The sequence below is a fragment of the Enoplosus armatus genome, chromosome 2 (genome assembly GCF_043641665.1).
Source record: "Enoplosus armatus isolate fEnoArm2 chromosome 2, fEnoArm2.hap1, whole genome shotgun sequence".
NCBI lineage: Eukaryota > Metazoa > Chordata > Actinopteri > Centrarchiformes > Enoplosidae > Enoplosus > Enoplosus armatus.
The window spans coordinates 11,297,176-11,322,890 of NC_092181.1; the positions used below are offsets into that span (position 1 = coordinate 11,297,176).

General features: G+C 42.6%; 2 protein-coding genes across 2 annotated transcripts in view; one reads left to right on the plus strand and one right to left on the minus strand.

Annotated features, from left to right (window-relative positions):
- LOC139292065 (nucleosome-remodeling factor subunit BPTF-like) overlaps nucleotides 1–16,062 on the plus strand; it is a 42,760-nt gene extending 26,698 nt beyond the window's left edge. The window contains exons 22-36 of the mRNA XM_070914213.1: nucleotides 1,276–1,406; nucleotides 1,645–1,759; nucleotides 2,011–2,228; nucleotides 3,113–3,350; nucleotides 3,495–3,778; nucleotides 4,059–4,172; nucleotides 4,550–4,711; nucleotides 5,289–5,371; nucleotides 8,127–8,352; nucleotides 8,589–8,911; nucleotides 9,492–9,665; nucleotides 10,309–10,501; nucleotides 11,265–11,349; nucleotides 13,466–13,652; nucleotides 15,854–16,062. Of these exons, the coding sequence (XP_070770314.1) occupies nucleotides 1,276–1,406; nucleotides 1,645–1,759; nucleotides 2,011–2,228; nucleotides 3,113–3,350; nucleotides 3,495–3,778; nucleotides 4,059–4,172; nucleotides 4,550–4,711; nucleotides 5,289–5,371; nucleotides 8,127–8,352; nucleotides 8,589–8,911; nucleotides 9,492–9,665; nucleotides 10,309–10,501; nucleotides 11,265–11,349; nucleotides 13,466–13,652; nucleotides 15,854–15,890 (2,570 nt within the window). The 3' untranslated portion in view covers nucleotides 15,891–16,062. The remainder of the gene's footprint in view (nucleotides 1–1,275; nucleotides 1,407–1,644; nucleotides 1,760–2,010; nucleotides 2,229–3,112; nucleotides 3,351–3,494; nucleotides 3,779–4,058; nucleotides 4,173–4,549; nucleotides 4,712–5,288; nucleotides 5,372–8,126; nucleotides 8,353–8,588; nucleotides 8,912–9,491; nucleotides 9,666–10,308; nucleotides 10,502–11,264; nucleotides 11,350–13,465; nucleotides 13,653–15,853) is intronic.
- A 5,594-nt stretch (nucleotides 16,063–21,656) lies between these two features.
- Nucleotides 21,657–25,715, minus strand: LOC139290142 (UPF0450 protein C17orf58 homolog). The gene is made up of 5 exons (XM_070911839.1): nucleotides 25,643–25,715; nucleotides 24,300–24,941; nucleotides 23,239–23,325; nucleotides 22,200–22,391; nucleotides 21,657–21,844 (listed from the first exon to the last, which is right to left on the minus strand). The coding sequence occupies exons 1-5, from the start codon at nucleotides 25,713–25,715 to the stop codon at nucleotides 21,657–21,659; spliced, it is 1,182 nt and encodes a 393-aa protein (XP_070767940.1).

Consider the following 25,715-nt stretch of genomic DNA (forward strand, 5'->3'; position numbering starts at 1 on the left):
CAGCCCTGCTTCAATAAAACATTGCAATCACCAGAGAGATTGATATTCAGCAAGGATACAAAGAAAGTGATTTTTCTTACCTTTTGAAGTAACCATGAAGGAGAAACTAAGTTCAGGTGGAGTGTAACCATTTAATGGACATGTGTATTTATCCAGCATGACTGTTGGGCGCCCTGTTTGTTTTGGAAGGGCTTAAGGAAGTTAGGCAGGAAAACAAGTTTACCCTGAGGTCTGCTTCCCAGACAGGTAGCCCTCTATAGCGGGATTCCATTTTTCTTTTTTTCCCTCCGTCTTTTTTGAATAAAAGTGTACCTCTCCACTCACCGGAGTCCCAACTCCCCGACCTCTCCAAACAGCCAGTCCATAGAAAAGCGTGTTTGATGTGTGTGACCAGAGCAGCTACTCCCCTGGTCTTACGACCGGGTTTAACGTCCCTGTTTGAAGAGGGAAACCCTTGATGTATAGGTTTACCTGCTCGGTTGCGGTTGAAAAACCGCAGCAAGAAGGCGGCAGCAGCAGCAGCAGCAGAGGAAAAAGAGCGACACTCTCATGGTTTCCATTTCTGCCACCGGCTTCACGTGAGCTCATTAAGGCACAGAGCCTGGTGAACAAATATGAAACGCTCCTTTGTCAGATTAAAGTTAAAAAGTAGGATCTGAATTCATGCATAATTTATGAGGGGGTTCAGGTATGTTGGGGGAAACCCAACTAAGCTTTCAGTGAACTTTTGAAGATTTTGTTTACCTGCTCCACTAATATTTACCATCGCTGTGATCAAAAGCTGGCCATCTAGCAAGGAAAGAAGCCCACAAATAATGGATTGAGTTGTTTCAATGCAGGACTTCTGTACAACTGCTTACTTGTAACATGCAAACGTGTCACCTCTGCTTGACATCAATAATTGTATTCGGGATGTTTGAGCATTTGATGTAGTAAAGGCAGGTATTTGACAAATAAATATAATAATCTCTAAAAAAAAAAGCTGACAATTAAATTCTATCTTTAAAGCACACATCTTACCCTGTTGCTTTCTTTAAACTCCAGACCTACATAAACTGTCCCTTCCCTTCCTCATTTCATTTCTCTTTCACTTGTTCCTCCTTGTCTTTCTCTCATCTTTCTACCGTTTATGAATATGTTTTCACGGATTATTAGAATTTACAAACTGCTTCCGTGGAAACCTCGTCTTCACCCTACCCCTCTCCTGATGCCTCTTTCTTCTCATTTCCTCTCATTGTTCACTCTGATATCTTTCTGTTTCTCTTTTCTCCGCAGGTGTGGTTCAGCAGAAAGTGTTGGGTATCATCCCATCCAGCACAGCAGGCGGTACCCAGACCTACACCACATTCCAGCCCCGCACCACCACGCTCAACATCAGGCCCAATACCCCAGGCTCCCAGCAACAGGTATGCCTTCTCCCTGTTCTGAAGTATCCACAGAGGTGTTTTTGTTTTAATCAATTTGTTCATCATTTATGTGGTCACAACTGTTGTCTGTACATTTTCTGTTTTGCTTATTTCTTATCTCCCTCTATTGCCCGCTGGTTTATTTGTTGTTCTCATTGCATTTTCTACTATGTTTTTCTACTATGATGCTGGCTTTGAAACAATAATTAGTAACGTCTTCATGAAAATATCCTTCTAGGTTCTGGCAGCTGGTGGTCAGATCCGTCCAGGAATGACAGTGATCCGAACACCGATTCAGCAGACAGGACCAATGGGAAAGACGATACTCCGAACACCCCTCGTGGTCCAGCAAGGTAATGTAACTCTTCATGAGAGTTTGAATACTTTTCATTTGGACAAACAACAGCTCACCCTCAATAATAACTGGCAGCAAATTTAGCAACAAGCTTAAGTTGAACTGTTTCGTCCCCACTCTGTAAGTCAGTGTGTGGGCGGATGTTTGTGTGTGTTTTCCAGCCTCTTTCTATACCATGCTAAACACTTAACGTCTGCATGTGTGAACGTCTTGTTAAATGTGCCATCTTTATACACCTTTCTCTTCCAGGTCAGGGTGGACAGCAAGTAGTGACTCAGATCATTCGTGGCCAGGCAGTTTCCACGGCAATATCTGGTGCCAGCCCTGTCGCCACTGTCACTGGCCAGGGGGCGGCCAGCCCCACCACAGCAGGACAGGCAGCAAGCCAAACACCACCCGGCACCCCGCGGGCGCAGGGCCAAGGCCAGGTTAAACTCACCCTGGCACAGCTTACGCAGCTCACACAGGTTAGTGAGGGAGATGCCAAAAACTCCAGGATGTCCTGTGTCACCCTGTGTGCAGGGTTTGAAGTTAACACACTGACAAATCATTTAAAATAAAGGATACCATGGCCAAGGAGTATATCAGTTATATACACTCCTTGGTATAGTCTTGGTATTGAAAGATGAATATATTGCATTGGTCTGTAAACATAATTTCTCTTTACATGTTTTCCTTTAATTACAGTAAGAGGAAAAAGACTTTCAGATGCAGAAAATATTCAGATTCATTCATTGGCTATGTATAAATATGATCTGTTGGTAGTTTTATTATAACTGTGCAAACACCCTTGTCTCCACAGAAAGTAAAATATATCATCTTAACTTTAAAATGTCAAAACTACTTAGTTTCACAGGAGTTCAGTGTAAGATATGACAAAACAAAGCTTTTACTGACATGATTTTTCTCTCACAATTAATTGCAATAAGAGTCAACAACTACAAAAGTTGTTAGGAGTTGTTACTATCAATAGATGTGCAAAGCCCATCAATAGGATTGTTGTAAATCCATGAAAATGAGCCATGGATTTACTGGTAAACAATATCAGTTTAGCACACTGTTTCTAAACTGATATTGTTTACCAGTGGCAGGTTGAAATAAGTGTGTTGAGCATTACTTGATTTGTTAACACAGGATTTAAGTAAAATTTGGTTTGACTCCTAGAAAGCGTTCACCAATTTACGAGGTTTGAGATTTTGCTACTTTTTTACTACATTTTTGTTACTAAAATGAACAGATGCTTTGGATAATGGTTACAACCACAATCTTTCACCACAGGCAGTCATTTTGGATTAAACTGGACTGTACAGTATACTGACGAGCCTTCCCCTCTCTTCTCTTCCTCCTGTAGAAGCAGCAGGCTTCAGGTGTGGATCGGCAGGCTGCTGTCGGTGGTACCCAACAGGCTCTGACTGTGATGGTTCAGGGCCAGGGCCAGACCACCGGTCAGCTGCAGGTCATACCTCAAGGGGTCACCGTCATCCCAGGACCAGGTCAGCAGCTCATGCAGGCAGCACTGCCTAACGGCCAGGTGCAGCGCTTCCTCTTCACCCCCTTGGCCTCAGCTGCCACACCCACATCAAGCACAGGTATGATAAGAAACAAGCATGGATCCACTTGACAGAAAAGCATTTTAGGACTGGTTTGTTTTTATCTAGTTGTCCTAACTTTAAGGTAAACACGTGAAAATGATTGGGAAATCTCTGATCCTCTTTCCCCCTCTCTCTCTCCAGCCACCACAGTTCCCGGCCAGCCCAACTCCACCTCCACCAAAACCCCAGCCCAGCCCGCCCAGCAGGCTGCCGCCCCCGTCCAGGCAGGGGCGACCCCCTTGGCCACCACCAGCACCCCTTCGTCAGCCACCCCACAGGGCCAGTTACCCCCTCAGACGCAGCCTCACATGCCCATCCAGTCTCCCACCTCACTGCAAGTGAAAACGCAGGGAGGAACTGCCCAGCTGCAGCTGCAGCAGACGCCCCAGCTCATCAGCATGTCTGGACTGCAGCAGCAGGTACAGGTATATATATCATTAGCCATTACCCCACTCCGCTTCCCAAAACAGTTGTGGGTCAGATCAGTCCAACAGTAGGAGACTTTACTGTATTGGAAAGCTGGTGTATGTAAGTCTGTAGCCAGCCTGATTTTAAAAATGTTGAATGTGCATGCTCAAACTTAAACCCATTCCTTGAACTGCTAATTGAATCTATCCAGCCATTCTTAAGGTGGAGTCCTATTAAATTAAGGGTGCCTGTAATGTAGCCGGCTAAATCTGTGTATCTTCTGTGTTGTGACCACAGGTGTTGGCCCAGCTGCAGGCCCAGCAGGGTGGAGGCTCTCTGCCACAGCACATCAAACTGCAGCTTCCTATCCAGATACAACAGACCGGGACCACCTCAGCTCAGGGAGGACAGGTAAGGACCCTTACATATATTACCTTCATAGGATCTTGCCAAGGGGGTTTGATCTTAGTAAAATTTGATGAAAACAAAAATAAGAAATTTTCTGTGTTGTATCATACCATGATTGAAGAGTAAAATATTAAATCATTTTAGCTTTTCTTAGTGGCTATTTGGCAAACAGAGCTGAATGCTCCCCCTATAAACTGCTTAAACCACTTCTATATATCAGTAATGGGGTAACGGTGATATTTAAACCAGAATTTAGTAATTTTTTTATTACACAAATACAGCATCATTCAGTCCATCAATTGATTGATCACCACTACTTTACACATTTAGACTAGAGTATTTAAAATTGTATACCTCACCACACTATGCTGTCTTCACAGATTGGGAATGTAGTGACCATCCAGGCAGCTTCTGTCCAGGAGCAGCTGCAGAGGATCCAGCAGCTCAGAGAACAACAACAGCAGAAGAAGAGACAAGCGGCAGAGGCCAAGAGAGAACAAGCCCTCAACGCAGCCAGCCAGAGCGACATCATTCAGAAACAGGTGTGTGTGTTTGTTTGTGTGCCAGGTCATCCATCTCAGTCCAAGGCTCGCTCTCTCCCTGCCATCACTACATAAACAGTCACCATCCTCCAACCCTCCACAAAGACTGGGTTTATTTTTACAGCTCAGGCACTGTCTCTGTGTTTTTGGGTTTAATGCTGTGTGTGTGTGTGTGTGTGTGTGTGTGTGTGTGTGTGTGTGTGTGTGTGTGTGTGTGTGTGTGTGTGTGTGTGTGTGTGTGTGTGTGTGTGTGTGTGTGTGTGTGTGTGTGTGTGTGTGTGTGTGTGTGTGTATTTGACATACTATACTATACTGCCTGGTCACATTTAATAATAACCAATTTCTATAGATGTTTGTAGTACACAATTCAACTGCGCTTTGTGACTTTAGTTATGTTTAATAAATCCAGATGATTCTATTGTAATTTTTTTAATTATCAATTTTTTTCCACTCTTTGATTGAAATATGTTATGCGAATATAGTCTCCTGTTTTGTGTAGCCATTTCCTCTCAAACTGTAAATATCTTTTCTTTTGTTGAAAATGTGGTTTGACATCTTCCTGTGTCGTGTGTTTCAGGTGGTGATGAAACAAAACGCTGTAATCGAGCACCTGAAGCAGAAGAAAACCATGACGCCTGCAGAGAGAGAAGAGAATCAGAGGTTTGTGCCCATAATTTGTCACTGTGTGTGTGAAAATGCAAAAATTATAATTTGCGTGGAGTCAAAGGTGTCATTTTGAATCATTTTGGAGGGCTTTTTCTCACTAATCAGGCGCACTGTGGCAACATGTTTTTGGAAGAACATATACAACATAGAAATGGAAACAGTAACAGCACAGAAATTAAGTTTAGGGTCATTATATGTGAGACTTTTTCTCACTTGAACTGATGCCTTCTTTTGTGTCCATCTCCCGATCATATGGAACTGTAACATCACTTCGGCACTCTGTACACTCTCCTCTCCTCTCTCTGTTTGACTTTTGTGCAACACCACGTCGGGAGGTGCTACACAGCATGGGAACTTTTGGGTGTGTAACCACCAACAGCTGCATGTACTCACTGTGACCCTACAAGCAAGAACACAAAGACAAACCCCTTCATAAATGAGAGGAGTTGTACAATAAAATACACTGATATATAGGGATGTAGCAAGTTTACAAAATTATTGGGATAAAATAACCATATTTTTTTTCTTTGTAGCTTCCCTCTGAGTATGTACTGTCTAAAATGGGCAGAAAACTCAGAGTAGCCTCACTTTCATTACTAATATCACAGGCATTATTCTTGATTGCTGGGGGAATTCTCTTCTTGCTTTAACCTAGTATCACCCCTGTGACAAATACTACTGTTGGTGTACTATCATGAGCCCAACAGTTTCCAGTAGGTATTTCCTAAGAGCCAGGTACTGGAGCTCCCAAATGACTGAAGAGTTTCAAGATGTTTGTTACCTTCAAATAGGTGCAATTTTATTCTGTAAGCAGAGTTAAAACTATACAACTATAAAAACTGAAATAGAATCTCTAGAATAAAAGTCCAAGAAGTAGTGAAATGTTTAGAAAGGCTTTCCTCCTTCCCTCCTGTATTATACGCTGTAGATAGATTATACTCTGACCTACAGCTGACCTTGACAACCATGTGTTTATGTCCACAGACGGTGTGTCAACACTGTGCCCATTCACACAAACCTGAAATACCAAACCCAGACTGCCGTGACATCACTACAGCAGCTCTGTCTGTTGTCTGTCTCTCTGCTTATTTTTTCATCCTTTTCCATTTCTTCATGTCATCCTTTTCTCTTGCTTTTCCTTCAAAACATGACTCTCTTAGTAATAATCTCGAACTCTGACATCACCTTGCGTGTGTTTGCGTGTCCCGTTTCATTAGTCCCCTCCACTTTCACGCTGCATTTGCAGTGTGTACCTCAGTGCTCGTAGGAACCCTGGCCCATCTTTGACCTCAGCAACCATGGATGTATTTGTGTGTTATTCTGTTGCTGAACAATTTTCGATGTCAGTTGTGAATGTTAGCAAACACAAGTGAACATACTGGAGACACAGAGCCATGAATTATCTTGATTTACTGTAATATACTGACATTCAATTTTGACAAAATGTTCCTGGTTTTTATAGTGTCTCCCATATTTCCTTTCTTCTTCATTGCTTAACATTTCTGCTGTTTCCTTTTGATTTGGAGGAAGTTATAGCATCACACAGTACAGGAACCTACACATGACCCTGAAACCCCACGTGCACTTTAATTTGCGTGTATGACCTTTCTTCCTCATGTTTACAAGAGCAGTGTGGCTTCCCAGGCGTCATCTGTCCATCTCTCACCATACCTCTCTTCCGACCCTCAGCTCCACTCCACTACTGAAGCACAGAGTTTCAACCAAATAAACACTGGACAACCAAAAACCCCTCTAGCATGTGTAAGACACGTGGCCCAGTAACACGACTGCTCTGAGTGCTCCGTTCTCACAGGGATGATGACACAACTGCGTCGCTTTTAGGAAGTAGCCATGTTAGGGTCAGGATTTTAAAAGGCTATGTTGTTTGGTTGTGTGATTAGTCTGTCAAGTCATGCGGAAAGTGTTTTTTAGAAGCTACAACCATCTGCCCCCTAAGCATCTCCAAGTACAAGTACAAGTGGAAGTTGTTGGGGAAAGCATTTTTTTTGTTGCATTTTAGTCTTTATTTTATAGTTCACAGCAGAGAAAAGGAAAGATTTAGAGCCAGATAGAAGTGGGATACAAGTCCAGAACCTTAGTCAAACCCAGTACTTTGTAGTTGCATAGCTCACACAACTGAGCCACCAGAATGCCTCAAGGACTTGTGTTGAGAGAAATGCTTTCATTGTTCATTGACACGCCATGCCATTTATTACATGTGGAAAGTTAGATGTTCGCATTTTTGAAGTAGCCAATAGCCGTGCAGGTTGTATTTTCTGAAACATTGAAGCATTGTTTGTATTAATACTCCACTCCTGCCCACTGGTGTGTCAGAGGGATAACTTTCTTCCTCTGTGACTTCGACTGTACTGACTTTCTGAATTCAAGATTCAGATATGTGATAATCCTTTCCCTCCCTGCTCTTTTATCCTTCTCTTCTCTCTCAGCAGGAGTATTATGTGTATTTTATGCCTTTTAAAATTTAAAAAAAAAAAAACCTGAATGGGCCACAGCACTATTTCACATGGGTCCTCATTAGATTCAGTAGGGCTGTTTCTGGAACTGTGTTTTTAGGCGAGGCTATACATTTTTATTCTGTATTCAAGGGGCTTTTCGTCCTCAATATACAGTACTTTACTATTCTATACAGTATGCATTTATGATCCTTTGTAACTTTTTAAAGGCCAGGAGGACAAAAGTCTGTAATTAATTCCTTCCCCATGTTCCCTTCTCCTGTCTGTCTGTCCAGGATGATCGTATGCAACCAAGTGATGAAGTACATCCTGGACCGGATAGACAAGGACGAGAGGCAGGCGGCCAAGAGGAGGAAGAAGGAGGAGGTGGTGGAGGCAAAGAGGAGGTTGGCCAACGCCAGTAAGCTCTCCTCGCTCCTTTACCGGCACAAAGAGAGCCTCAAGATGGAGATCCTGAAAAAGCGGGCACTTCTCGACAAGGAGCTGCAGCTGGAGGCCCAGGTACGAAGGGAGGGGAGGGGGAGGGGAGGGGGAGGGGGAGGGACAAGACAGCCGAAAAATAAGAAAATGGATTTACACACTCTGCATTTTGCACACTGTTTAAAAGGTAAACATGAAGAGGTGTGACAAATGGCTTTGGAAAGAACTTTATCACTTCGACATCATTAAACATAAATTACAGAATCTGAATTTACCATATAGAGGTCTCTCATCTGTCCTGACATTACACTCCTCAGGAGGAGCTAAAGCGGGATCTGCTGCGGATGCGGAGGGAGAAGGAGAGGGCTCAGGCTGCAGCCCACCAGGCTGCCCAGGCCGCCGCTGCTGCCGCCCACAACAAGCAGCAACATACTGTGGCACACACGCATGGCATCGCCTCTCAACACCACCTCACCACCACCGTCACCTCCACACACAAGAGGAAACGGGAAGAGGAGAGGGAGACCGTGACGTCAGCCAAGTCCAAGAAGAAGAAGATGATCTCGACGACGAGCACCAAGGAGAGCAAGAAGGACACCAAGCTCTACTGCGTCTGCAAGACGCCCTACGACGAGACCAAGTATGATGATGCTCTCTCAAATACTCCCAAATTTTATTAGCCTGAAGGGAGACACGGTAGCAGTAGGCACAGTAAAACACTGTTTTAAATGAAAGAATTCCCAAAGAAAGAAAAAAAATTTAATCTAATTTGACCGGTGGAACTTTTCTATTAACCTTTGTAGGAACTCAGAAACTTAACTTGCATTTCAACTACAGAAATGTAGTACTGGTTTTGGTTCCTGCCTCCCAAAAGGTCCCAGCTCCTGAGGTTGTACTTTCCAGTGGTCCAGAAACTATAAGGGTAGAGTTTACGGTTCTAAACGTGGCTGACTGGTCAAACACAAGCCTCCAGACTGCAGCAACAAGTGTAGAGCATTCATTCAGCCTGTAAGCAAGCACTGGTTGTAGAATCAATATTAGGACGAGAGATGGAATTTCCTCTCTAGTAAAAAAAAAAGAAAAATTGAACCCAAAAGTTAACCCTATTTGCTAATTGTATCAATGCGGTCATGTACTAAAGCAGAAAAACAATGTTGTTTTAAAAACCATGATCGTGTCTACTGCGAGACATGAGTGACAAAACCTTTTTCTCTCTAAAGGTTCTACATTGGCTGCGACCTTTGCACCAACTGGTATCACGGAGAATGTGTGGGCATCACGGAGAAGGAGGCCAAGAAGATGGACGACTACATCTGTATGGAGTGTAAACGGGGCCAGGAGACCAACACGGAGGAGCTGTACTGCATCTGTCAGACGCCATACGACGAGTCCCAGTAAGGAGATGTGTGTGTGTGTGTGTGTGTCTGTGTGTCTGTGTGTGTGTGTGTGTGTGTTGTGCCTCCCTCTGCTTAAAATGCAAAACGTCAATACTGTAAAGGTTGAGGCATAATAGAATGTAATTTTAAAAACGTCAAGTATCGCAAATGCGATAGAACTCGATACTGAAATTAATCCAGGATGTGAATCTATTTTCAAAGAAAATCATATACAATACATACAAAGCCACCATACTTACAACTTGAACTTTCCTGTGCATTGGACACAAGATGATTTATTATGTTGTAATACGAGGCCAGCTATAGCACCAATGTTCGAAATCCCAGTAGCAGAAATGTAACATGAAGAAATGAAGCATCATTGGTATTTCTGCAAACACGTTTTGTAAAACATCAATAAAGAAGCAGTTTGTCTCTAAACCTCCAAGATCTTGCCAGCAGTAACCAGGCACTTAACTTGTGTCACAAGTTAATATGATTATAAATCAACAGAAAGAACTGATTAAATGTGAAAAGCAGTAATGTAAAAGTAATGCTTTACTCTAATAACAATTGCTTTATTTACAAAGCACATTGAGATGCAATGTAGTGGGCCCTACATCACATCACAAGTAAAAGCAAGTGGTTCCTGCCCTCCCAGGTTCTACATCGGCTGTGACCGGTGCCAGAACTGGTACCACGGTCGCTGCGTGGGCATCCTGCAGAGCGAGGCCAACCACATCGACGAATACGTGTGCCCACAATGTCAGTCGACAGAGGACGCCATGACGGTCTTCACGCCGCTCACTGACAAGGACTACGAGGGCCTGCGGAGAACTCTGCGTTCCTTACAGGTAAACGTCAGATTTATTGTAGCTGCACACACTTTCAGTGTACTGTATACAGTGATGTAAACGTGAATTAAATGTTGGTACATTATTTCACTTACCCAGCATCCAGGGTGTAAAACACTACAGGAAGAAAGGAACAGTGAGTGCTGTGGTACTTTTTTTATATATTGTACAGTACAGTAAAACCCTATTCTGCTAACCAAACTGGTGGGTAAACTGAATTTTGGGGAGGTTTTCTCTCTACTACATCAGAATCAGAAACTGTTTATTGCCAAGTAACATACATTACAAGGAATTTGCTGTATCACTGCACATTTACTGTACAGACACAAGAACACTCCCAGTAGTAGCTGAAGCAGCAGCACTGTAGTGGCAGTTTTATTACAAGTGATAGACCGAACACTAACACAGCTCCTCATCGCCCCACAACAGTGTAAGAGCTGCAAACAAAAGTCCCTCTGTGTCCGTCTTATCTGATGGGTCCGGCTCCCCAGAGCGCTACTTGGACAGCTGCCTGGCCTCGGCATTTTCTCTAGCTTCCCTCTCTTTTCTCTTCCTCCTCTCCTCTCTCCTGTGGTCTGTGTATGTGTGAAGGGAGGGCGAGAGATAGTAGTGGGGAAGAAAGCAAGAGAGAACATCTGTGTTGACCCACCTGCTTCCAGTGTCATTTTCATGGTGCTGTTTGTTTTTCTTCATTGGTTTCAGCTTTCTCAAGTGTCTCTTCTTTCTCTTTATCTCTCCCTCCGGGCCCCTCCCTCCTCTCCAGGCACATAAAATGGCATGGCCGTTCCTGGAGCCAGTGGACACAAATGACGCCCCAGACTACTACAGGGTTATCAAGGAACCAATGGGTGAGTGGAGGAAATGTGTAAAAGCTTTGTCCGCATAACACACACCAACACAATAATGAAAACTGACAACAGGGTTTGTAATTGAATGTTTCCCAGCTGCTGAATCTCCTACAATACTCAGGAATTAGCCTCCAGTCCCATTTGGAACTGCAGCTACTCTTCATGCCTGTATTTGTGCTACAGAGCTTATTAAATGTTCTCACTTTTCTGCATTCCCCTCCTTTGTAGTATTATCACTGACCTGCTCAGGGAGCCTTTTTTTCCCCATTATTTCCTGTTGATTCCCTTTTTAAAATAAAATGAATATATTGAGGAAACTCTCAATCAAAGACAAATCTAAAGTACCATGTAACTGTTGCATGTTTTAACTCATTTACTAACAATTGCATGTACTTAGGCGGTGGCTATTTTCCACAGTATACCATGTGTTTTTGAGGCTGATTAATGTGCTTTTCCCTTTTTGGCATCTATTTCAGTGATTTTGCAGGTGCAAAAAAGTAGTTGTCAACAATTGTGATAATTAATCGTGTAAGTCACTTATCAAGATAAAGTATAAAATATTTCCTGGTTCAGTGTTCTCTCCTTTGTTTCATTGTTAATTGAATATATTTGCATTTTGGACTGTTGGTTTGAACAACTTGCGAACGTCACTTCGGGCTTTTGGAAATTGCTATACACGTTTTTCACTATTTTACAGAATTTGATCATTATCAATTGATAATGAAAATAATCAATACGAAAGCTGCTGCCCTAGATTATGTCATACACAGTAACTAAAGGACAAACATATTATGGGAAACTATTAAAGGAAAGCATTGGTCCAGGCCATATATTCTGAAGGCAGAGCTCTTCAAAATTCGTATCTTTTGTGGATTGGCATACTTTTAGTGTTGCACTTGGCTCTGTTGTGTAGGAAAATATAAAGATCGTGACTCGTGAACCAGCAGATACTCAATACTGAATTACCAAGACTGGGATTTGGAGCAATCCCTATTCAGAAGATAAAATTCCCTCAGTGGTGCTGCTTTCATTTCATAATTGCTTCAGGCAATATGAAGCTGCAGCTCCTTACTGGAAGTAACACCCAGTCTCTATATCTTAAACATTAAAATACAGCCACCAGGAGGCCAGCAGGGAGGAAGCCCTCCAACTCAGATCAAACCGGCCATGTAAATGGGGACTTGCGTCAACGGGGCCTTTTTGAACTTCAGCACAAACAAACCGTTAATGAGCTGGTCCGGGTCTGCCCGGGCTCCCTGTGGAAAGGGACCAGCCCCACACTTTGCTCCTGTTGGCCCGGTCCTGGAAACTCTAGTCCTCCCCTCTCCCTTCCACCGCAAGAAAAAGAGCTTGATGGTTTTCAGAAAATAAAAAGGAGCATTTGGCTGCTGTAGCTGCAGCCAGCCGTTGGTAGTTTTTGGAGGGTTTTGAGATGGAATCTGATGACAGAGAAGAAGGAGGTCTTTGATATTGACCGTGAGGTTTGTAAGCCCCTGGCCAGCTGGGTGGGGGTTAAGGAGGTTAAGAGTCGGATATGTTTGTTTAAAACGCAGCCCCGGGGACGCCGTGCAGCAGCAGCAGATTACAGGGAGCCTCGGCTGTTGCCAGTTAGCTTCCTCACTAACTGTATCTTATTTTTTCAGTTTCTTACGTGATTTAACCAGGTTAATAACACTGAAAGCTCCTTTTAATGGGAGACCCAGACTTGGAAGCACTGATTTGACACTCAGATAATGACGCTCGGATAATGACGCTCTCCTCAGGAATGACAAATCGGTCAGATCTCAGTAACTGATCTGGAAGGCTGAGTAGGTCGAGGTTAAAGCTGGCAGAGGTTTTGGATTTTTGCTGTCACATATAAAGTGATGAACTGTGCTCCCAGGAAACATATTTGAATGTGTGTCAAACACATGCCACATAAGCTGCAATTACTTTGAAGCAGACATGCTGATTTGTGGAACAAAGTCGATTAGGAAAGCCAGATATTTATCTGCTGTTTCTGCGCATGTGATGTTTGTATCTGGCAAGAGTTTGCAGTTAAATTTGTAGTTTTTTTTAAATTAATTTCTATTGCATACTGTACATACAATCATTAACCAAATATATTTTTTCTTAGACCTTTCCACTATGGAGGAGAGGATACAGAAGCGCGAGTATGTCAAGCTGACGGAGTTTGTAGCAGACATGACCAAAATCTTCGACAACTGCCGCTACTACAACCCCAGTGACTCGCCCTTCTACCAGTGTGCCGAGGTTCTGGAGACCTTCTTTGTCCAGAAACTCAAAGGCTTCAAAGCCAGCAGGTAAGATGGTGATAATGGTGATGATCAGCACTGATGAGGAAAAGAAACAGATTTAAGGCCTTGAGTCAGAGAGCATCCACTCCTCAGAATGAAGACTATGGGTGCTTTTCATCATACTAGGAAGGAAGCATAAGTTAGCATAATGAAAAGCACCCTAAGTCATTAGCAGCTCCAGCTGTGCTGCTGACTCCAACCTCTGACCTCCTTGGAGATTGAGTAGACTCAGACTTTCTCCAATGAGAGCAATAAAATGTAACTTCTCGTGGAAAAATACATGTCAGACACTGATGGAGTTCATTGATTCCTTTGTCTCTTTGATTTCCTGGGTCACCATCTTGTTTCCTCTAAACATTTAAATCATTTTTCTTTTTTCTTTTTGGGTCATGACTGATAACCAGCAGGCTTCTTCTGTCTCTGGAACAAGTCAGCATAAATCATAAATCTCACACAAATACATTTTAAGAATGATAATAATATTTTGTATTATTTTAATAGCCTGAATTGTTCAGGGCGCTGCAAAGGATGCATTACTTTCATTTTGGTGGCATCTTCATTCAGCCGTCAGGCATCTGATTTTCTACCCATAACAACATATCTGCCTCGGCTTTCACTGTTTACTGAAGGTGCATTTTCTGCTGTGTTGTTTTCAGTGGAGTTATGGAATGATCAGACTTGAGCTGGGAGTTTTTACTATTTCACCATACAATTTGTACATTATAGGTACGCATAAAATTGGTGCTTGACTGAGCTCAAACCTGCTGGATCCAGGCTTTTCAGGTTCAGACTGAGAACCAAAGCTCTGTTTAATCCAAACAATTCTACAAACTCTGTTCTTTATGGCCCTAACAACTCCATTATCTGGTCATGCCTCTAAACTCACCTCACTGCATCGCCATCGCTGCATGATGTGATTGCTGTGGGTGGATGCACACTACAAGGTTGATATATATGATATGTATATATATATCATATACTTATTGTCATTTCTGTGGCTTTGTTGTGCTTTAATTTGGTTACTGTACTAAAGAACAAGCTGAACATTTCATGGTGAGTTTAATTGGAGGTAGTGAGATCTGGGCCTTGTCTCATCTCGACACACAGAGTTTCTCTGATTTCAGCTCTGATGTTTAATTAGTTGGGTAAGTCTTGTGGTTTGCATCCAGCTTTATGTGCCTAAAAACGGTGATGTGCTGCACCCGCGTGTATTTACACCATCCATTCTCTCTCTCTTTCTCTCTCTTGCAGATTGTGATGTCAAACTCCTGGGTGCCGGGGTCACTCTTAAAACAAATAATTTGCTATCCCAGATGTTGCTGTTTTTACTTGTTTAAAACAGCGTTAAAAACTGCAGATATTAAACCACACTGTAGGTGTGATCCTTTTTTTATTTTAGAAACAAAGGAAAGAAAAAAAAGTTTCTACTGTCTAATAATGGCAGCCATGTTGGTAACAAAGCATTCAAGGGAAATTGTATTTTCTTACACTTCTTGCAACAGATGACTGATATTTTGTTTATGTTTGAGTTGGATATAAGACAAAATATGAAGTTTGTCATTCTCTTTCTCGAGATTCAGTTTTGACAAAAACAAAAAGCTATTAATTTTGATTGTGAAATCGGACTTAAGTTTCCGCACCCACAGATAACTTATCTTTTAATTTGACAGAACTGTTGTTTATCGTCTTGGTCATAACATGCTGCAGCAGAACATTTTTACCTCATTTCTTAGCCGAGAATTAAAAAAAAAAAAGCATGCAACATTTATTAGTTTATTTTTATTGGCTGTACCCATGTATAATGTTTCATGTGCATATTATATCTTTTTGTGAAGACTATTTTTATGTTCTAAAGGAAATAATGGTAGGATCTGTAAAGATAGATTGGGGAAAAATGTAGTTTAGCTTTCCTGTTCTAAATATGGTAAGCTTGACGGTCTCCAGTTAAAAAAAAAAAAAGTCCCTGTATATACACTGTCAGGCCGACATCACATCATACACTTCGATAACATTTCACCAACATGGCTGCTTGATCTCTGTCAAAGTGTCTGACCCACTGGCATCCAATACATGTTTTTGTTTGTTTGTTTTTTTTTGTATTTCCCCTAGTGCATATTTTTGTCATATTGTAAAGCTTTTAATAAAAAAGGAAACAACAAGAAGTTTTCCAACTGTTTTCTTCCTCCTCTCTTTGCCCGTCTCTTTAGGTCTCATAACAACAAACTACAGTCAGCAGCCTCTTAGCTCCCTCCTAAAATCCAAGTGTCAAAAAGACAGGCCTTGTGGTTTCCTCTCAATGATTAACCCCCGTGGTCCAAGTCAGGCTCAGCACGAACTGGTGTGAAAGCGCCCAACCTCCAACGCCGCCGTTGCAGTGCTAAAGGGAGAGAAAAGCCCCTTTTCTTCCAAAGCATCATTGTGGACATAATGGCAGAGAAGTCTCGGGCAGGGCAGCCATGGACTCTGTTTGGCAGCCTGTTTCATTCCCGCCATTGCATCCCATCCATGAGAGAAAAGATCCAGATGGGAAACGCAGATAAAGTCGATAAGTCGGCTGGTTGGAAGTTCAGTCTGATGTCACGGCAGCAGCAGACTCTTGAAGAGTTGTGTTCATTCTGTAGCTGATCAACATTTCTGTGTGTCCTATATAGCAAAGTGTCGGCTTTGATCTTCCCACCCAGAGGTGCAAGCTTTCTTTTCATCCTGTCACATCTTTATGACACAAACGTCCCATTAAAGCCCAGTCCCTGCCTCAGGTGGAAATGTTAATACGGTCAAAATGAAAACAAATAGCTGGCTTCTGCTTCATATGTGGCTAAATGCTGAAGCTGCTGGCATCACATCCATGTGCAGTTGGAGTTGGAGTTCATTCTTGTCATGTTTAACGACTGAAACGACTTTTATTGGTGCTGTAGGACAAACTTTGTCCCCCACCAGAAAAAACCCACTTAAATCAGTTTTCAGATCCACTTTGTTGAGCCAACATCAGGCGCAGTGTCGCCTTTCATGCTTCACACCTAACTCCACTGCACCCAGTTATTTTGACTACACCCTCAGGTGTGTAGCCCCACACAGCGTGATCTCCATCCTTGTAAAACCCCGCTTGGTGACACATCAGATCTGAATGTGTCAGTCATGTGTCACATTTTGCTGTACATTCCCTGTCGCGGTAGCTTGATGCTGAGATTTCTGAAATGTAGAAAAGAGCTGAATTTTTCTGTCGGATTAACATCACCACATATGGGTGTAGACGGCACTCACTCATGTAATTCAAGGGGTCTTCATTTTGTCTGAGGGCTGTTACTTTCATGTTACTTTCCAGAGGGAAAACACCCAGGACAGTTCATCCCACCCACCACATCCTGCCCCTCTTGTTTTTTTGTTTTTTTTCATTTTGTGTCCTTCTGAAATGCAAGTGAAGAATCTTAACTAGCTCTGTGCTCCCTTTTAAACTCGACCCCTTACTGAAGGAGGTCAAGGACAAGAAGTGAGGAAACAAGATTGTTAGGCCGCCTTCGGGGAAGGTGGAACCTGTACAAGGCTTAACTAGCCAACATGTACTGTACCGCCCTCCATACACACTTTCTGTCAGTGGCTGAGTCTGTAAGTCTCTCTCCCCTTATCTATCAGCTACTTCTTCCAGCATCCTTCATTGAAGTTGACAGGTTGGCTCACATATGTCTCTCAACTCGCCCTCAAAGCATGGTTAAGTAATTGGATAATGGACTTTTCCACTCAGCATCAACTCAGTTATGTTGCGGTCTGCGGCAGCATGTCTGGGAGTAAACTTTGAGTGGGGAATGGGGAGTCTTTGTACCGTGGGGTTTGTATGAAAATTTTATAGCTGACATTTTTAGCATATTTGGGAACATTTTTGTAATCTGTTATCGGTTTTGTAGGAGGGGGAGCAGTCACAAGACGAATACAGTCGTCTTTTAAGTTGTCAAAAACCATTCAAATTAAGGAGATGTTTCAGTTTCAATCGTAACATTTTTCACATGTTTAGTGTGTGTAAGCAGAGTTGAGAGATAATGTAGCTTCTGTCTTCTTTTCTGTGTTTGTGTGTGTCTTTCACACAAATGTCCGTCTCTTTGTAATCTGATGAAGATGTGTTTCATCCACTGTTTGTAATCTCTATTGTATATTATGGCTGTCCAAATATGTAGAGAGAAGAGATTTTTAGAGCAGTAGAAACTTTTATTTTTCACTCTTGGAACCAGCAACTAAGCCCGCCTGTATATTTTAACTGTCTATTTTTTTTCTCTTTAATTGAAGTGAACTCTACATTTAGGTGAAATTGCCCTTTATATTAAAAGTGCTGCATATTGTGAGCATAAAGATGTTGAATGGGGTAGAGTGACACAGTTAACTCTTGTAAAGAGTTTTTCTTTTTTTTTTGTAAGAAACCAACCAGTTCAACATAACGTCTATATTGACATTGCATTTCTTGTATTATTTATTCATATCGATGAAAAGTTCTCCGTTTTTTTTTTCAGTAATGTTGAAGAAACGTAACTGCAGATAAAAAATAAAAAAAAGTACTCTATGTTTTTAACAGATTGTGGCAACTCCGAAGAGATTCTCTTTTGTACTTGATAGGACATTTCATCCTAGGTAATAAAGTAATGTTTTTGACACCAGTTTTCAAAAGAGTTGTGTTTTCTTTGTCTCTGCTCATTAGACACACTGGAGAGCAGTTTAACTAACCTCATCACACAGGGCTATCCAGGTTTGCTACTGTGCATTGTATTGTTAGTCAAGTCTTGCACATTTCTTGCATCATAAGTGAGGTTATTTATAAAGCACCTTTCAAGAGCATAAAACATATGTATAGCAACAGAAATTAAATACAGAAGAAGAAGTAAAAACAACAAACAGAAATAAGTCAAATTTATGAAAAGAGTAGATGTTTATTGTAGGCTGGTTCCTGACCGTGCAACACTAATGATGAAGTGATCACATGAGACCTTTTATAGATTTAACAGCAGAGGAAAGACTCGAGACTCGGCTGTGTGTGGCAATGTTTTGTCAATGTTGAAGAAACTATCTGCCCCCCATCTTTATAGATGTAAGATTTGTAGATATATTTATATTATCATCAGCATGTTAGCATTGTCATTATGGGAATGTTAGCATGCTGACAGTAGCATTTAGCTCAAATCAGTGCCTCACAGTGCCACTAGCATGGCTGTTGTCTCTTAGTGAGATCATTTGTGTCAAATGCCCGGAAAGAACTGATCGATCACCAAAAGAGGCAAAGTGGGGGGGGACTTGCCCAAGGCCCCAGACCTTCGGGGGCCCAAAGGCTCCAGGTTCACCTTGTGGCAATTGGTGGTAATTTAATTAATTGTAATTTTGTTTGTTAATACTATAGGCACCACATTATGCACATTATGAACTGAAACAATAGGAATCTTATGATAAGCAACACGCGTATTATTACTTATTTTTGAGGCTCCATCTTTTAGAGGGGCCCTGAGTTCAAATCTATCCTATTGTTCAATATATAAACACACGTGAGCACATTATATTCTAGTATATAAAAATATGACTAGTTTATAGGTGCATAATACACTACATTATATACCCTCACTGAGTTAATTCGGCTGACACGGCAAATTCACCCCTCAGCTTAACTCTTGTCAATTATCAGGACCTTTAAGGGAAATGTAAGGACAAGGTCATGACCCCTAACACACTCATACAAACTCTTCCTGTGATCAAATTATCAACATGACACATAAAAGCCACCTCCGAGGTTGACCTCTCACTCTCCTCTCACACCCTCCTCCCCCACCTCCTTCTCTCAACTCCCCACACAAACCGCTAAATGAATCCAGAGGCTCGCACGGACGCTGCAAGCACCGCAGATGACCACAAGCCCCAAGTGGTTTCAATCCACCAGCCTTACCTCTTTCTCTCACTCCCCCCTTGTGGCTTGGGGGCTATCACACAGGAAGCAACATGGAGAGATATTCCCACCTCCCCCTCTCTTCTCTCTCCCTCCTCCTCCTTTACATCCTCTGTGATGAGGAATGTCCTCCCGCTGCGATAGTAGCCAAGATGTGGAGCAGGCTCCTGTTTCCTGCCCGCCTGCTGCATCTGTTCCCTCCAGCGCTGATCCCAGATAGAGGCTTCCTCGAGCCTGGGAACTGACCGGCCCAGCTGACAGACGGACAGAGGGGGAGAAAAGAGGCTTAGCCCTGCCTGCCTCAATGTCCAAGTTCCCAAGTCAGTCTCTCTTCCCGCAGGCCAGAAAAGAGACCATGGTTGTTAAACTCTAATTAGAGTGTCTTACTTTAGGGGCTCCTTCTCATGCAATCACTGGGAATGATAATGAGGATCAATGTTTCAGTCAGTGGGCAGATGTGATTGCGTGAGTGGAGGGTCGGTTTGAAGACAAATAAATTCCTCACAGGGTCGTTGAGTACAAAACAAATACACATTTTTATTGGGTTCATGTATAATAAAGCAATGTAAGTGTTCAGTGCAAATCTTTCCCCTCTCGGAAGAAGCGTGGGCTCAGGGGTCGTACTACAATCAAGCCAGAGATTTCTGATTAAATAAGAAGCTATCCCTTTAGAAAGACAGACCCAACACCCCTTCTCCTGCTTCAGCCCCCCCCCCGTCATTTTACATAACCTTCTTTATTTCTCCTCCACCTTGCCCCCCCTCCCCCACCTCTTCCTTACTCTGATCCTGCCTAAATACTTTAAATACCCCTTTTTGAGCTTTTGGCCTTCCCAGAGGAGTACATGTTTGTGTGTAAGCAAGAAAACAAGAGGAGCTGTGGCGGAGGCTCTTTTCCGAGTCATGTGTCCAGGTGCGGAGAGGATCAGATTCCTGTGATTAGATTTATGGCTTAGTCCCTACAACAACACACCCCCTTCCTCATTCAGCAAGGCCCCTTCTGATGTCCCAGTCTACTCGGGCAGATATTTCACCGTAGACACATAATTAAAGTTAGAAAAATAAGCCGCTCTCATGACAAGCAAAGATCCTGTGCTCCTCCTCCTCCTCCTTCACTGGGGGTTTGTTGCTGCTTTTTCAGGCCCTTCATTCCCTCCCTTTGGTCCTTGTAAGAATAATAGTGCATTTCCTGCCTACCAATAACAACCACAGTGACAACATGCACGGGACTGAGTGTTACAAAACAATACTATTCAGTGCAATACAACATTTTGCATTCATATCAATTCAGAAGCATCGTGGATTAATCAAAGGAATCAACATGATTAAAAATGTTGGATTTGTACGATGAGATCCTCCTGTTGGTTCCTACAGTTCCTAAAATGTACCAAGCGACTGGCATTATTTTGAAAAGCCAATATGTGTGTATGGAAGATATGTTTCTCTTTGATATCATGTGAAAGTGTTTTAGATCTCGTATTCAATTGTTAAATATGAGAGCATGCTTTGGAAATGTGCTGGGAGGAGTTACTGCGCCAATGTTATCTGTGAGCGTCTTCATGTGTGTGCTTGGATTATAGTGGGAGGCTGGATCTGACAATGTTTGTTAAACGCACATGAATAAAACAGAAGAATGCCCTTGCGAATGCTGATGCAAGATGATAAAATATACCCAGTCTATAAACTAATTTCATGCTAAATGGAGAGACGTGAGCCAATTTTACAATTTAGGGACTTCATGAACCAGCCATGAATGAATGAGGAGTTCGAGTGGAGTAGCTATTTAGAGAAAACAATAGTGGGCTGAAGGGACACCCTTGTCTGATGCCCCAAACATTACAAAATGATCATGGAAAATCCATTTAATTGAAGCTGCCTGTGTTTTCTATCAAAGAGAACCAAGAGTCAGCGCTTCAGGAACTCAACAGATCGATGAACCAGGATTATGACACATCACAGCAGTCCATATAAAAATAAATCCAATGCCTTTCCGCAAAATGTCTTCTGCCTTGCACAATACTGAGGGGTTAGTTATGATCAGTTCAGGTGAGCTACAGTGTCTCTTCCCCTGCAGCAGGGGGCGATAGTCTCCTCTTTGCTTCACCTACACCTGGAGCGGGTGGCCTCCAGGGCTTTCTGGTGCCTCCGCTTGTTGAACCTCTTGACGTAGTTGTTGCTTCGCAGGAGGCCGTCTCCGGGCTTCAGTTTGCCCCCCAGGAGGTTCAGGAGGTCATTGGGAAGATGGCGCCTCCGGTGGTAGATCTGGCCCATTACAATGTATCTGGTCCCTTGGGAGCACATAGAGGAAATGTTGAAGTGACTGGGAGAAAGTGCCCAGTCGAGTAGTTTGCACTAAACAAAGTAGCTGTTACTGCTTTTTGTTGATCTCAGGAAAACAGAATCCTCACATGCCACAGAGGAATACTTTGGTGGAAACTTAATTTATGGGTCTAGACACTCAAATCAATCTCATATTTCTCTTTATTCTCTAATAAATCACTCAATAACTCAAAAAAGTAATCTGTATAGTTAATAGACACACTTTCACAGTCAACATAGTTTTAGTCTTTTGCTGCACTGAAAAGATTTTCTCATCCAGATCTTTTGTTGTACGAGGCTTTCGAGCGACCCTGCAACACTCACCGAGCTTGATGTCAGGGCAGGGCTTGCTGCACTTGTAGGTGTCCAGGACCAGAAGGCGAACTTTGAAGAAGAAGCTGTCTGGGGTCACGTAGAGACGGCTCATCTTGTAGAAGCCGTCACTGCTCACCATCAGTGTAATGAGGCGTATTCCTTTGCGCAACACATCGATGTCGTGAACTATCCCGTTGACAGCTGTTTAAGGGACATGAAAGACAAAATATGTCAAAATGTTGGAAATTCAGTTTGTTTCTTAAAGGAATAGTTTGACATTTTGGTAAATACGCTTATTTCCTTTCTTGCCCAGAGTGATATGAGAAGATTGATACCTCTCTCTTGTCTGTCCAGGAAATATGAAGCTACATCCAGCAGCCAGTTAGCTTAGCTTAGCATAAAGACTGAAAGCAGGGGGAAACAGCTAGCCAGACTCTGTCCAAAGGTAACAAAATCCACCAACCTGCACTTTTAATTGAACAAAACCCGGTGTAAAAATGACTCATTGAGGTTTTTACCGGGTTTATATGACTAAAGTCACTATGATGTTGCCAGGCAACAAGCAGAGACTCCAAGAAATGTGTACACCTGTATTTACACTTTATTTTGTACTGATTTAACAAACAGGATGTTAATTAGTGAGTTTTAAACGTGCTGGTTGGTGGATTTTTGTTACCTTTGGACAGAGCCAGGCTAGTTGTTCCTGCCTGTAGCTTCATATTTATTACACATACATGAAAGTTTTATCACTCATCGTGACATATTTCCCAAAATGTCAAACTATTCTTTTAAACTGTTACCCTGATAGCCTCAAAATTCATATTTAGCTGCCACAGCTATATATACAGTACTTTATTATCAAAACTCACAATTTAAGAAGTAGACGGTAATTAATTAGCTAATAACTATCTACATACAGACAGGGATGTGTTCAAAATGTTCAGTGATGCTACTTATTTGACAAAATTGACCTGTATGGATCAATCAGTATCATAAAAATGTACTTTTGTTTGTCCACCTTTGACAAACTCCCTCATTGGGTACATACCAAACTCACTGTAGCAGTAATACTCCCTCTCCTCCTTCTCCTTCCTGCACTCGCTCATACAGAAGGCATCATGTGTGAAGTCGGACTCTGCGGAGAAGAAGACAAGCAGAGGACAGGACGGAGGGATGAGAAGAAGAGAGAGTGACTGTCTGACTCTCATTCCTGCGTCAAGGTTGTCATTACAAAACCCAGGCATCGCATTCCTCCGCACGGGACCGGAGGAGGTGGTACATGTGTGATGGGAGCACATCCGTGACACATTTTCCATCTTGATTACAGTGTCAGAACCTCCTCGTTTGCTCTGCATCAGTTTCATTGCAAGTTCTCGCTCCCAAAAGACTGCACACAAAGGGAAACACTGACAGCCAGATTTGAGGGAAGTGGTTGTAATTAGTGGTAGGGGGTGTTCACTAACCATCACTGTCATTATCACTTTCTGTGTGAACTCTGTGAACTCTGTGTGTTAGTTTATGTGGTATTACTGTGTGACTGACTTATCTCCACAAGGAAATGTAGGTGTTTTATGGGGTAGGTTGTTTTTTTAGCCCTTATTAGACAGAAGACAGTGAAGAGTGACAGGAAAGACAGAGATGAGGGATGACATGCAACAAAGGTGCCCAGCTGGACTCAAACCAGGGACATTGCAATGACACGGTCAGCATGTTTCAACCTTCCAGGGTACACCAATGTGTTTGTTGTTTGTTTGAAGGCATTTTGGTAATTTGGTAGTTTTGTCAGGAGTGAAGTAAAATCCATGTTGGCTCTTTATGTGATCAAATGTTTTACGATGAACTTTGCAGGAAACACATTTTATATTAGGAGAAGTGAAACCCAAGTGCAGCTTTTTACTTCATTCAGAGACTGGTATTTGGTTTGAGTCATTGTGATTGTGTAATATCATATTTTAAAGTGTCAGAATGCACAGATTGTTGCTGGTAAGAAATACTTTCTCCAGATGGCTAAACTTCAAAAACAATCTTTTGACATATGTGGACCCCACAGGCGGTGTTTAACGAGACTGTGTTAAAACTGAGGTCAGGATGCAACAGATCCTCCCATACCTCGCCTCAGGATGTCGAACTGGTACAGCAGGCTGGAGGAGCGCCGGTTGAAGACCACAGGCGGGCGGCTGTTGTTCCGGGTCGTTGCACCGATACCTGACTGATAGAGGCTGGACTTCCCCGGCCGGTTCTCCTCTGGGTCCAGCCGTCGGTTGGGGGGCTCTCTGCGCGGGGAGGGGGCCGGTTGGTGCGGCTGAGCCTGCGGCTGTGTTTGGGGCGGACCCCTGATTCTGGAGTTGGGGTGTCCGTCTGGTTCAGTCTGCTGAGGGGGACTGATGTTGGACTGGAAGTCCTGGTTGGGTTTCTGCACAGTGCGGTTGGTGGCGGCAGCAGCTCCTGTCAGGGGGGTTTTGGGAAGCAGACCGGCGACTTCTCCTCTGGTTTTCTCGCTGTTGTGCTCCACCAGACGGTCGCTCTTGGGGCCCTTTTTGCTCTTGTTGTGGGGACTGTGGTGGCGAGGGATGGGGGCCAGGTCACTGTGCTTTGGCCAGATAGCAGACGGGAGAGGATGGAGGGTCTTGCTGCTCTTCTCTAGAAGCTCGTTGATGGGCAGGGAGGGCTCTTTCACCACCAGCCGGCTCTGGTTGCTCGGAGCCGGATCCACAAAGCTGGTCTGACCCTTTTCTATCAGGGTGTACAGCTCTGGGTTGACACAAACAGTACAGTTAATGTAACATCACAGCTCCTCTGCTCCTACAGACAGCTACAACTATGGATTGATTTCGTTCACATAATAACTGTTCCTTGGAACTACTTCATGGTTTAGGATCTGTCTTTCTTTTAATTAGTCGAGTTTGACAAATGTTTGTGTTTGTGCTTTCATCATGACAACTTGACACTTTATTCTACAGTATAACACTCACTGACCTTTAGCATGTGTGGGTTGGAAATGTCTGACTTGATAAGAATCTACAGCTGAGATATTAGTTTTTTAAATGAACCAAAGTCATTAAAGTCCCCAATCCATCAAAGTTATAAAATGATGTCAACTGTTTCTCACTTAACGTTTTATCTAAATCACATTATGTAATTTACTTATGATGTAATACTTCCCCATGGGAATTATACAGACAAAATTGCCTCAGATTATTGTTTAAATAATTGTATTGTTTAAAAAATATATATATATATTTATATATATATATATATATATATATATATATATATATATATATATTTAGACAAATAACAAAATGTGAGATCCAAAGCTACAGATCCCCCAGTGTTAAACAGTAAACAACAAAGTGAGCATGTAGATAAAAATCAGTTTTTCGCCAACACAAACATGTACAAAGCTATAAATTCTTACTATTCTGAGTGATAAAATAAATGTCTACACTCACCGTTGACAACACGCTCTTCAGTCTTGTAAAGAGGAATCCCCAGAAACAAGAGAAACAGAGTAATCCCTGTCAT